Source organism: Artemia franciscana, chromosome 13, assembly GCF_032884065.1.
Source record: "Artemia franciscana chromosome 13, ASM3288406v1, whole genome shotgun sequence".
NCBI classification, from domain to species: Eukaryota; Metazoa; Arthropoda; class Branchiopoda; order Anostraca; family Artemiidae; genus Artemia; species Artemia franciscana.
This window is the reverse complement of record NC_088875.1, coordinates 8,320,300-8,334,408: the sequence shown is the minus strand read 5'-3', so window position 1 is coordinate 8,334,408 and position 14,109 is coordinate 8,320,300. Positions and strand designations below refer to the sequence as shown.

Below are 14,109 nucleotides of genomic sequence, written 5' to 3'. Positions count from 1 at the left end.
GTTCGGATGGGGGGGGGGTATTTCTGAGGGGTGGGGAGGGGGAAAGATTATGAAAACGCATCAGAATTTTGGGTACTTGTATGATATGACCCCTGCATCTTAAGAAGTGAAGTTAGGTTAATCCTTATAAAATATACCTATGTATGATAAAGATAATAATACTTTAGAAACAAATTTGGGCTATATATTTGCACATTAGGGGTGGGGGTGTTAGTAAAGTATAACGGGTCTACATGTATAACGTGTTAGCTACAATTATTCTGATATTATGAAGAAAAAATTAGGTATTGTGTCTTATAACCACCACACTCAAGAAGTGAAGTTAGGTTAATCATAATCAAATATACCAAAATATGATGAAAATATAATAGTCTAGTTAAAAAATTATGGAAAATGCCAAAGAATTAGGGAAGGGGGGTCGCCCAGGCGGCATTAAATTAAATACGTAACCTAGACTAACCTAACCTAACCAAAATACCTACTAAATATAATATAGATACAATATCGTTACCCACCGAGCCGAAGCTAATTGTCTGGTATAAAGACTATGAAAACTAGCTATTGTCTCATGCTCGCGATATAAATTCTTAGAGTGTGGTGGCTATAAGACACAAGTGCCAAAAAAAATTTCTGACTTCACACTGTCCAAATATTTTGCCCCCACCTCTAATGTGGGAATATATAGTCCAAATTATATACTTCCCATTTATTCGGTCAACTCTCGTCAATGCATGAAAAACTTGAGATACTGGGGTTATATCATACAAGTACCAATTTTGTTTATATGCATTTTGTTACGTTTTTACTAGTCAGACATTTTTTGGGGGGGGGTCAACCCCTTTCCCCCCCCCCCCCCAGATACGACCTTGCTCGTTTAAGTTGTCGCTATTCTAACAGGTTTAATTTCTGCATATTTCGATTCTTAATTCAAGTTTTAAGAGAATTCTGCATTAATTCGATTAAAAAAAAAATGCCTTTATTATTTGATTACCGATAATTCAAAATAATCCGTAAAAGCGAATAGGAACTTTTTTTTCAGCTCTTCGCAACAAAAAGAAATCAGCTATGCATGTATATGTACAAAAGGAGTTTAATCTGCATAATTGCCCGAGGTGTCCACCACCGCAGAGCCAATCAGCAGGTCTGGTCAGCGGAAGCCAACGGCGGTACAATCGCAGTCACAGCAGGCGAAATGAAACCTATCGCGCTTCCAGACGGATGAATGGGCTTCATTAGCCCATTGTGGTACCTCATTCAACTTCTTAAAGTATCCGAGTTTATACATAATCTAAAAAAGCTGACTTGCGCTACCGTTTTAGTCATTTCTCGCTGTCACAAAGGAATGTACTTGTGATTATATATTTTATGCAACCGTAATTACTGCCTTAAAGCTTGACGCATCATTTACATACTGTGTACATAGTGTTATTTTTTATTTAACAGTAAATTTTTCTTTATTAAGAGCACTACTTGCATGACGCTTCGAATTGATGAATAAGATGGGTCACACATTACATCTATGCCAAAATTGTATTCAACTCTAGGCGATACCGACTTTAACCTGTTTAACCAGGACTAGAAGCTGTTAAGAATATCCATCCCTTTAACAACTATAAACAATGAAGATGTTTTGACCTTAATCCGTGCAAACAGAGAGTGTGGCCAGTTTGAATTACGGATTGTAGCGAGCCTTGTGAGTGTGAGGGATTGTGATTTGAAACGTCCATTAGCTGCTGCAAACAATGGGCAAACCACCAGGACGAAATCTGGAATGTCTGGAGGAATGGGGATTATATCTGGCTAGCAGTCGGAGGCAAGAAGGACTGACTTTGTACAAATTTTACCAGCCGCACAATCAAGGAAGGAGTGGCATCATTTTTCGTTTCTGAGAGGAGGTGTATCAGATTTACTCTTCGGTGTAACTCTGACCCTAATAACTCCAAGTGCACCTTTAGTTTTCACTCCTTAGGTTCACCAGTAAGGGGTTTATATAATTATGCTATTATTTTTCTAAAAAGGATGTTTTCCAGAGTTCCTATCCTTGACTTGAAAATGTAGTTTTTGATTTTGAAGATCCTCCTGGAAATCTGAAGTACAGGGGAGTAACGCCTTTGCTTGTAATTTAGCACTGCTTCCACGTTTCTTTATTTTCCAAACCGTTTAAAATAGGAGGCAAGCTAAATGTTCATGATTGCCCGTCAATTTTGTCCAGGTATGAAGCGAAAAAGAATTTCAAGAAAGTTACCTGATTGAACAGATACTACGTCACATTATGGTTTCTTGCTGTTGATCAAGAAACCACCGTCATTGGCTATGAAGCGCAACCTCAAGATGAATCCCAATTTATTTTCAATTTAGATCATCAGCAACATGATCAAATAGAGAATTATAAGTCATCAGTCGAAGAGGCGGATTAGCTTTTTTTGTTCACTACCTAACCATGCCTCTCAACTACAAAGGCTGGTGCGTCGGTAAAAATGTATATACCATTGTAAATGGACTACTGCATCCTAAGCCTGAACTAAGACATCGGCTATCCAGAGGCGTCAAATGAGGGATGGGGGTTAGAGGATTCCCATTTAAAATGTCTTTTTTTGGCATTTTCATGAGAACTTTCAAAACAACAAAATTACCCCTTTCCCTTGATTTTCAAGCATACATCTTGTCCTCCACCTACATTTTTATGAATTGACGCCACTGCACCTATCCAAAACCAAACCCTGAGCACGCTGCTTCGGCAGCTAAATTTTAAGGAATATGGTTATATATAATGTTATAACAAGGTATACAGTTGTCAGCAACCTTATTCCGGCTAATTGCGGAGAATACTAAGCAAGAACAGGCAGTGATAGTTGGAAGGGAATTGGCGCCGAGGAGTTAGTCTACTTGAGGTTCACACTTAATCTTTATTACTCCAAAGATGAGATGTTAAGTTGGTTGTCTGGGACAAACTCTACCACTCCTTGATACTATGTTTTTTTTTTTTTTTTTTTTTTTTTTTTTTTTTTTTTTTTTTTTTTGTTTGTTTTTTTATAGAAAAGGAGAGGACTAGACCACGATAGAAAGCCTTTGAAATTTTGGAAATAGCAGTGAAGAAAGTGAATTCCAGAATCACAATTTTGAGTCCAAGTAATTAGCTGCAATCACGGATGTCCTTAATCTTTTAACAAATGGCAATTTAAAGAGGTCACTTATTACCGTGGGGGATTCCTACAAGCATCCGAAAGCCAATTTGAGCAGTTATTTCCTTTAATATAATTTTTTTATTTATTTTCAGGTGAAAGATGGGCGTTTTTGGACTTGCTGCCTCAGTAGGACATTATTTCAGGATACGATATTTAGCAGACAAGGCGGACATAGACAACGCGATTTTCAAACTCCACTACAGATTCACCACTGCCGCTTTCTTTCTATCCTGTGTGTTGGTGTCAGCCTACGATTTAATAGGTAAACCTTTTCAAACACTTTCACTAGTCAATAGTCAAAAGTCAATAGACCGAAAACTAGGTTTCCAAAATTCAGTTATACGACCTAACGCTACTACTATTGCTGCAACTAAAAACTAATCGCAACACTAAGCCGACAGAAGCCGGTTCACCATATGACGTACATATCGGAGCGCCACGTGTCAGTGGCGTTCGCTTAGACCCTACCCCCTTTTCAAAATATATATGAGCATTTATTTTGATTGAAATATATTGTCATAAGTAGACTTTTCAAACTCAAAATGAAATAGAGTGTATTTTAGGGTTTTCAAGCATCCACACAAACAGGTCATTTTTCTGTAGTATATCTTCACTTATATGGTATATATATGGTATATGGTACTATATGACATGACACATTTGTCAGTTTTCACTGTTATTTTTACTTGATTTGGGAAAATTGGCTCCAACTGCTATTAAAAGCTAATCGCAAGACGAAGCTGACAGGCCGGTTCACCACCTGGAGTACATTTTGGAGCGCCACATTTGGCATAAAGTTCCACAAGTGTCACATAGTCGTCGCAACGTTAAGCAAACTTTCGCCACGCTTGGCATATGTCACCTGATGTACGTGATTTCTAAAAGTCGGCGCTCCCTCGGGTTTTATTTATACCAAAGCTAGCCATTCTTCCAGGGAGATAACTTTGTGATTGGCAGGTTCAACTGCGGTTTCCAAGTTTTCAGGAGCCGTTTTGTCCAATGTGGTGTCAAAATTTGCTGTGTCATCTGTTAAAACACGATGTGTCACCAGAGGTGTAACCATGGGAAAGACTTCGGCTAGACCATCCCCCTCCTCCTCTCAAGATATGTATAAAAATTTACTTTTATGGAAATATATTGTCCATAAGTCGACCTTTTAAAACCCAATATGAAATAGTGTACTTTAGGGTCCCATTTTTTATTTTCCCAAAGGGATTCTTCTGAGCTATCTCAAGGGGTCGGGATGAACCTCTTATGCGCAGGTATGTAAATACCCTAATTGCGTACTTTCGATGAAATTTTTGGAATTTACGTATTATACTAGAAACGCTGAAGACATTATCTGGTTTATATACCGGTTAGTTTGCAATGTATATTGATGGAATATAGTGCCTGACCATGTATAGCTATATTTTAATTAAATATTTAGTTGGTATTTTGGTTAGGTTAGAATAGGTTTGTTTAGGCAACGTATCTAATATATGCTATGCTTTACCCCCACCCCCTAATATGCAAATATATAGCCCAAATTTGTTTCTAAACTATTATATTTTTATGTTACTTAGGTATATTTCATTAGCATTAATTAAACTTCACTTCTCGAGTGTTTCTCGTATAATACTTAAATACCGAGTAAACAGAACAGTAAGTATTTATAGTGGATACTTTAATAAGACCTAGGTATTAGAGTATATTAGGGAAAGATTATTAAATGAGTAATTAGGATGCGTAAATTATGGGGAAACTATTGTCTTTATTTACTTTTTGCGGAGTAGTAGTTGCATATAAATGATAAGGATTGGGACTCTCTAAGCATCTTTCCGCAGAATTTATGTTTTCTTAGAATGACGTCCATTGACGAAGTAAGAAGGATGTTTGATAGAAATTGAGTTATTTGCAATCCAAATGAAACATCGTGGTTGCACGTAGTAACGAGAGAACCCATGGTAATAAGAATTATGAAACTGTCAAGTGAGAAACAATTCCACATTGACATTAGCTTGGAAACAGTAGTTTTTACCAAAATATAAATGAAGCATGGTTTACAATTATGAAGACAAATATATTTCCCGAGACAATCAAAAGACTGCCTCAAATCTCTCCAACATATGTGATTCTCAAATAAAAGTACAGCACCGAAATCACCATCGTCAAAAAGCGTTAACCAGAGGGTTTACCTTCCCACTTCTTGAAAACCAAGGAAATCACATTTTTGCACGGGTCTTACTCACGCATCTCGGTTTTCCCCCGGATTTTTCCCCCGGGTCGGTTCTTCCTTCGGTTTTCCCAAGAAACTTTGTCTTGGGATGGGAGAAAAAGGGCTACAGTTATCGCTGAATTGCCGCATTGAGGGTTTACCCACTATACATCCAGCCAGGTAAGTTCGAAGGGTGGACAGAATTTTACCTCTACCCTTTCCAAAATGTCCAGATTGTTTAAGGTTTACCCTTTTTGAATAATCTACCTTTTCTTGGGAAATTTGGCACACCTTGCATCCCTTTTCGTCCCCGAAAAAAGCAGTCTGTGACCTTTTTTCTCATGTTTGATTAATCTTTTTTTTTTTGGTTTGCTGGGAGATGTTCTGCTCCCGCTATACGAATTTTTTTTTCTTTTTTAATCAGCCCCCTTCCCTCCACAACCAACACAGAAGGACCGGAGTCTCACTCAACAGAATTTAATGGAGAGACTATCAGAAAGTGTAAACTGGAAAGGGGGATCTCCTCCTGGATCCCCGCTCGGTTTTATAATCCCTCTTAGAAAGTATTTTCATTGGATATAGTCCTCTTTGGTGTTTTTATTTAGAAAAACTGCCCCCTCCCTCTGATTTTAAGAAACAAATTTTGCCCTGCTATATTTTCGCGAGTTGATACCAGTAATTTCTCTATCTTGTTCTACTAATTGCTCTTCTGAATTTCTCTAATAAAAACTAGCCACCAGTTAGTAGCCAGAGACAGAAAAATTCCTGCAAGCATGACTTAACTGCAGGAGAGGCAACATAACTGAAGGGTAGTTTATAATTAAATCACATCTACCCTCCCCCCCCTTTATTTTTGTGAATTGATATCACTTCTTCCTCTATCTTGCTCTACTAAAGACTCAACATCAGTTATAAGACACGAGACAGAAAATTCCTGCAAATGTACCTTAACTGAAGGGGAGGCAACATAACTGAAGCGTAATTTATACCCCACCCCCTCTACATTTTCATGGGATAATACAACTGCTTCCTCTCTCTTGCTCTACTAAAGGCTGGTCATCAGTTAGTTGTCAGAGACAGAACATTCTTTGTATACGTACAGTAGTTCGATTGGTTGTATATACTGTGTGTATACTGCCTATTGTATATACTAACATTAAAACACTTGACAAAAAAATAACTTTACCTGTTTCCAGTTAAGACATAATGATAATGGTTGACTCCCAAATGAGGGTAGCCTCTTTCTTTTAATAGAGAAAAAAAAATAATGATGTTTACGTAAAAAAATAAGATAAAGCTGAATTATGCCGATTGGGAGGAGGGCTGTTCACCCCCCCCCCCTCCAGCCTCAAACCCAACTCGTAACGCTCCAGTTCTTGCTTTTACTTAACTGAAAGCTCAAAATAATATGTCATATGCCAAATTTGTAACTACAAATTTGTTATCGATTTTTCAAAATCAGAAGTATCTTCATCTTGCCCTACGGAAATACTGAAAATGCGTTGATTTTACTAAAGTGCCAGTTTCATGGCAACGGGGGCGAACAGACTCCCTCCCGTTGGATGCAATTTTTTGCTCATTTATTTTATCGTTACCGTTTATTCGAAAATAATTATTTTTATATTCTCCAGTCAAATATTCAACTGTTGCATCATGCGTACTCATTACGAAAAGAAAATGCGCATCCAAGTACATGTCCGCGAAAATGATAGTCATCTTTTTTTATTCCAGGACATGATTTAAATACTTCCACATAATATAATAGACTATTCTTGAGATTCTTATTTTAGCCAGTTTCTGAATGGAAGCCAATAACACTAGCACCCAATATAAAATATTCAAGGGAAATTCAATAAATATTAAATATTATATATATATATTTTTCTCGCAAGAAAGGAGTTGGAACAGTTTAGAAGTTTGAAACTCTGTTGAAGTTTTGGTAGATCTTAACATTCTCTCCCATATACACTCATCTTTCTTCCCATATTAATAATTTTTTCTATCCATTTATCGTATTTTGACATAACAAAAAAAAAGAAAAATATTGAGGTTATCGCCAGCAGTCACCAAAAAACGTATACCGTCAGTATACGTCAGAGTTGCAACAGAGGTCGTCAGAGTTGCAACGATCGATTGGTGGTAATAATATCTTGAATTTAGAGAAAAGTTTCTCCTTATGAGAATTTATCCTCGATGACTGAAAGATGAAATTTGAGAGCTGGCTGACGAAGCTGTCATTGCTTTCCATTGATATTCGCGAATAGCGAAAATCTGCCGGATCGATATTCACGAACTGGCGAGAATTAGCTAAACTTGTAAACTAAATCCTACCCAGTTGTGAAAAGTGTTTCTGGCTAGTTTTTTTTTGCGCCAAATTTAAAATTACCACCTTTATTCGCCTTAATAAAACCTACGAATTTCACTCTTTTCTTTATCTAAAAATCAATAAATGAAATGAAACTCTACTCCTGAAATGAATAGCATTTCAAAACTTTTGCATAATCACATCAGGCACAATAGATTGATTAGGACAATAAGAAAGTCGCGACTTTTCGAATAATTTGCCTTTTCAGTGGACATTTGCCATAGTTTTAGTGGTACTTGTGTATTATACGCCACTCACTCAAGTTTACGCTGTGTAAAACTCGAGAACAAACCGGCTTCTTTGTTAGTTTCTTTCAGCTTAGCGTGAGACAAAGACAAGTGACATAATGGATGGGAAACATATAATTTGGACTATATATTTGCAAAAAGTTAGGGGGGGGTGAAAGTATTTGGACAGTTTGAAGTTAGGAAACAATTCTTACTTCATAATATGCAGAATAATTGCACTTAACACATTTTGCTTTCAGACCCGCTATACTTTACCTCCACCCTCCATAATGTGTAAATATATAACCCAAATTTGTTTCTAAAGTATTATATTTTCATTATATTATGGGATATTTCATTAGGATTGAGCGTCAAAGAAACAGATTCTAATTAAAGAAGCACTTGAGTGAGTGACGTAAGTTCTATTTTCCGTTGAAATTTCTCGGCTATCACTTTTGTGCCGTTAATACGCTGCTTGTTGCGAATGTATCCCTTTAACGAAGAAGAGGAAGTGGTAAAAAGAAGACATATACAGGATATAAACGGTTTGAAGGTCATTCAGACGATGTACGTTAAATGTGAAATCAACAAAAACGTTCACAAGCTTCGTTTAAAAATTTACTTCCTTGGGAAATCTGTGGTAGATACCCAAACTCATTGAATGGTTCAATTGAACATATCACAAGGTCAAATAACCACAATCGATTCTAGGTCCGCCAATTGATTGCATATCTGATGATTTCCCACGGCCTGTAGCGCTGAATACGTATTGCTGGATTTCCTCAACATTCACATTGCCCTACCAGACAAATAAATTGGCTGGCGTAGATAACGCACATCCAGGAGTGGGCCCAGTCAATCCCGACAATGACGACCTTGTACGACATGCTTATTATCAATGGGTGCCATTCATGCTGTTTTTTCAGGTATTTTTGTGTTTTTCAAATATTATCCGTCTTTATAGACATTTCAAATTTCCTACAAAATCAATGTGAAATAAGGTTGGGTAAGGTTAGGTTTTTAACCCATTTTTGATTTTTATAACCGAATCTAACCTAAACTAACATAATGTAAGCTAACTTAATTTTTACAATCATAGCTTGCATAAGAATTGCAAAGCTAATTGAATCCAATCAGAGAAAAAAGAATTTCGGACATTCACTGGTATATCGACATTAACCAGATTTCGGGCATTCACGGTAACATATATAAAAAATAATGAAGGTTTCTCCGAGTAGATATGAAGCATCATGAAAATATTCTTGAAAAATCGGTTCTAATGTTTTACAAGTTTTCGTTTTGATATTGTGTTTTTTGCTTGCTTGTTGGTTTCACCATGGCCCAATAGGGCTGTCGTGTGAATAAATCTATCTATATATCTATCATAAGCAGCGCATTAGCGCTGCCCAAGTATTTGCACTAAGATAGCGCAATAGCGCGCTATCTACCTTAAAAGGAAGAGGAGGAGCATACTAAAAATCTAAATCCATGCACTACCAGGGTAAAAAAAAATAATATGAAATTCAAACAATGTAAGAAGTAAAGAATACGGCACTGGACCTGGAAGTCCCTACCAGCGGAAAAAACAACCATTTCGTGGTCCTACATCCAGGAAGTGAAATGAGAGAGGGGGGCAGCCACGGTGTTTCTTAAAGTTTGTGAATTTGCTTACAGTTGCAAAATCGCTGGTATTGGGCTTTGTGACCTTATATATTAAGTGCTGGCCAAGTCATCGTAAAGTATTCCCACATTAGTAATTACGAATGTAAATATTTCAATATCAAAAAATGAAATGCTGAAACTCAACTAACTTGGAGATTTTTAAGTTAAATAAAAAAAAATAGTGTTTTTAACTGAAAGTAAGGAGCGACATTAAAACTTAAAACGAACAGAAATTACTCCGTGTATGAAAGGGGCTGTTCTTTTCTCAACGCCCCGCTCTTTACGCTAAAGTTTGACTCTTTCTCTCAATTCTACTTTATTAAACAATAGAAAACTTTAGCGTAAAGAGCGGGACGTTGAGAAGGGAACAGCCCCTTTCATACACGGAGTAATTTCTGTTCGTTTTAAGTTTTAATGTCGCTCCTTACTTTCATTAAAAAAAATGGTTTTTTTAATTTAATTTCCGAACGTTTTTCAATTAATGCATGTTTGATTTTGGCTCTCCGCACATAAATTATTAAAATGAAATTTGCATATTAATTCTTTTTTTGGCTAAATGGCTTTCTCTTAGTTTTGATCAGACGATTTTGAGAAATAAGGGGTGGGGAAGGAGGCCTAGTTACCCTCCAATTTTTCGGTTACTTAAAAAGGCAACTAGATCTTTTAATTTTTAATGAATGTTTTTTTTTGTAAAAAAATATACGTAACTCAAGAATTCGACCCCTGAATCAGAAAGGCCATAGAATAAATAGTTGAAATTACTAAAAATACTTTAGCATAAAGAGCGAGGTATTTAGGAGGAGAAGAATCCCTCATATGCGTAATAATCTCTGTTCGTTTTAAGTTTTAATGCTACTCCTTACTTTAAATTGAAAAAACTTTTTCATGTTTATTTTTTCACTGTTTTTTCATAGTAATGCTAGAAAATCCTGCGCCCTTTTCATTGAATTTCTCTTCCCCCATGAAATATTCCTCCAAGGAAAGATCATCCCACATAGCCCCTTCCCTTCAACCCCCCAACCAAAAAATCCCCCTGAAAACGTCTGTACGCTTCCCAATAACCATTACTGTATGTAAACACTGGTCAAAGTTTGTAACTTGCAGCCCCTCCCCCGGGGACTGTGGGGGAGTAAGTCATCCCTAAAGACATAGTTATTATGGTTGTCGACTATGCTGAACAAAATGGTTATCTTAAAATTAGGATCCGTTGACTTTGGGAAAAAATGAGCGTGGGAGGGGGCCTAGGTGCCCTCCAATTTTTTTGGTCACTTAAAAAGGGCACTAGAACTTTTCATTTCCGTTAGAATGGGCCCTCTTGCGACATTCTGACCCAGAATGACCCCTGAAAAAAAACACGCACCCGTGATCTGTCTTCTGGCAAAAAATACGAAATTCCACATTTTTGTAGATAGGAGCTTGAAATTTATGCAGTAGGGTTCTCTGATACGCTGAATGCGATGGTGTGATTTTCGTTAAAATTCTATGACTTTTAGAGGGCGTTTCCCCCTATTTTCCAAAATAAGGCAAATGTTCTCAGGCTCGTAACTTTTGATGAAAAAGACTAAATTTGATGAAACTTATATATTTAAAATCAGCATGAAAATCCGATTCTTTTGATGTATCTTTTAGTATCAAAATTCTGTTTTTTAGAGTTTCGTTTACTATTGAGCCGGGTCGCTCCTTACTACAGTTCGTTACCACGAACTGTTTGATTGGCGAATTTAGTGACGACTAGCGGGCTATTTCCTTGGATGGAATTAACCCAGAATATGAATAGCTTGAAAAACACAAAATCGAACTCAATTTTCATTTTCAGCGAACTGAGATAAGCGAACCAAGAAACTTCTTTTAATGTGAGATTATCTAAAAGGCTTTCACCTATATTTGTAAAAAAAAAAAACAAAAAAAACAAAAAAACTCGAAACTCATTTTCCACTAGACAGCGTCAGGTGGTGTGAACTAGAAAAAAAATCCCATAGAAATTAGAATTTAAACAAATTGATCAGTAGATATCTTGTATTGCGCGGATAAAAGTGCGAATAACAAAAAATATGATATAAATCATAAACATTCGAGCTGAAACTGAGAGGAAACAAAATATGGGGGCATTAGATCTAGGGAGAGCAAAAAGAGGACTGAGGTGTAACTCACTGACCCTCTTTCCCATGATAATTTACGGCCCTACCAAAATCCGTTGTAGATTTTCATTTTATTCCCTAAATATGGTTAAAACATCAATCTGTCTAATTTATCTACTTAAACTTGAACATGATACTAGACCGGATTTGTTGAATTCTTTGAACACAAAAGTAGGAATTCCAGGTAAAAACAACAAGACATTACTGACACCATAAAACAAGCATGAACAATTCTAAAGAATTGATACCGTGATCTGAAGGTAATTTACGATATACCCCTTCCAGTCTTCATAAAATATGTTTCCTTTCTCATGATTAAATTAAAAAAAAACATGTTTCTTCAATTGAAAGTAAGGAGCAACATTAAAACATAAAACAAACAGGAATTATTACGTATATGAAAGGGTTCGCCCCCTAGTCAATACCTCGTCCTTTACGCTAAACTTCAAATTTTGTTCCAATTCTTTAAGAATGACCCCTGAATCACAAAGGTCGTTTAATTAGAATAAATAGCTCTTTTGAAAGTACAAAAAAATTTAGCGTAAGAAGCGAGGCATTGATTAGGGGGGCGAACTCCCTCATATACGTAATAATTTCTGTTTGTTTTAATTTTTAATGTTGCTCCTTACTTTCAGTTGAAAAAACTTGTTTTGTTTTATTTAATTTCTGATCGTTTTTTAAATAATGCTGGGAAATCCGGCACCCCCTTCATAGAAATGTCCCTTCCTCCATGGAAAGATCCTCCCACATCACCCCCTCCCCCGATCCTCCCCCCACCAGAAATAATCTCCCTGAAAACGTCTGTATACTTCCCAACAACCAATACTACATGTTAACAATGGGCAAAGTTCTTAACTTGCAGCGCTTCCCCCGGGGAGGGTGGGGGATTAAGACATCCTCAAAGACATAGTTATTAGATGTTTCGACTATGCTGAATAAAATGGCTATCTCAAAATTTTGGTCGGGTACTTTGGACAAAATGAGCGTAGGAGCGGGCCTAGTTGCCCTCCCACTTTTTCGGTCGCTTAAAAAAGCACTAGAACTTTTAATTTTTGTTTGAATGAGCCTTCGCAATATTATAAGACCATTATGCTCCACGATATAAAACACAAATAAACACGCATCCGTGATCTTTCTTTTGGCAAAAATACAAATTCTACGTTTTTACAGATAGGAGCTTGCAACCACGACAGTAGGGTTTTCTAATACGCTGAATTGAATGGTGTTATTTTCTTTACGATTCTATGACTTTTAGATGGTGTTTCTCCCTTTTTTCGAAATTTAGGCACATTTTCTCAGGCTTGTAACTTTTGATGGGTAAGACTAAACTTGATAAAACTTATGTATTTGAAATCTGCATAAAAACACAATTCTTTTGATGTTTCTATTAGCATAAAATTTTCGTTTTTCAGCTTCGGTTACTATTGAGCCGGGTCGCTCCTTATGTACAGCTCGTTACCACGAACTGTTTTGAAAATAGCGTCTTTGATGTATCAAGAACACCAAAATAAAAAAATTTTACCTTTTAGAACTATCCTAGGTATATTCATAGCTGAAATCGCATTTTTCTACGGTTATTCTTCTGGTTATTTCTAAATTATGAAATTTTTAAGGCAGTTTTACATTTTCATCAGTGTTGCCATATGAATCGTGAGGCAGAACTAATTTGACATTATTCTTCATCTGTAAAAATTCTTACATTAACAATCTGTTGATTCCCAAAGACAACTACACAGTCAAAAGAAAGGCACGCCTTCTTATGCTGTTTTCTACCATCTATTTTTAGCTTTTTTTGCTGATTGTTAACGCATTATGTTTTTAGTCAAATTTGGCACTACGTATGAAGATTAAAAATTCAATTCCCAAATTTCTTAGTTTTTAAAGATCAGGAAAATTAAAAAATTTAAAAACATTTAAAAAAAACTGAATTAAAACTAAATTAATAAAAATTAATTAAATTTTATTAAAAGATTAAAAAAATTTAATGGTGTTGTGTAAGGTTCCACTTAACCAATTCATACAATCAGATTTTATTTTCACTGACCGTGGTACTTTAAAGTTTCTTAGGTCGAACGGAATCTTTTCAAAGATTAAATAAAAAAAAACAATCCTCCTCAACGCGTCGCTCTTTACGCTAAAGTTTGTCTCTTTCTCTTAAATCTATTTTTAAAATAGTAAGAAACTTTATCGTAAAGAGCGGGGCGTTGAGGAGGAAAAGCCCCTTTCATATACGGAGTAATTTCTGTTCGTTTTAAGTTTTAATGTTGCTCCTTACTCTCATTTAAAAAAAACTTGTTTTTTTATTTAATTTCTGGGCGTTTTTGAATTAATGCAT

At 36.1% G+C, this 14,109-nt stretch overlaps 2 protein-coding genes across 4 annotated transcripts in view; one reads left to right on the top strand and one right to left on the bottom strand.

Moving 5' to 3' along the window:
- The window catches only part of LOC136034477 (dedicator of cytokinesis protein 3-like), a 386,199-nt gene that overhangs the window by 294,427 nt on the left and 77,663 nt on the right, over positions 1-14,109 (bottom strand). The window lies entirely within an intron of this gene.
- The window catches only part of LOC136034480 (innexin inx3-like), a 55,604-nt gene that overhangs the window by 18,764 nt on the left and 22,731 nt on the right, over positions 1-14,109 (top strand). For both annotated transcript variants that reach the window (XM_065715694.1, XM_065715695.1), the window contains 2 exons: positions 3,278-3,447; positions 8,686-8,900. In XM_065715694.1, the coding sequence (XP_065571766.1) occupies positions 3,285-3,447; positions 8,686-8,900 (378 nt within the window). In that variant the 5' untranslated portion in view covers positions 3,278-3,284. The remainder of the gene's footprint in view (positions 1-3,277; positions 3,448-8,685; positions 8,901-14,109) is intronic.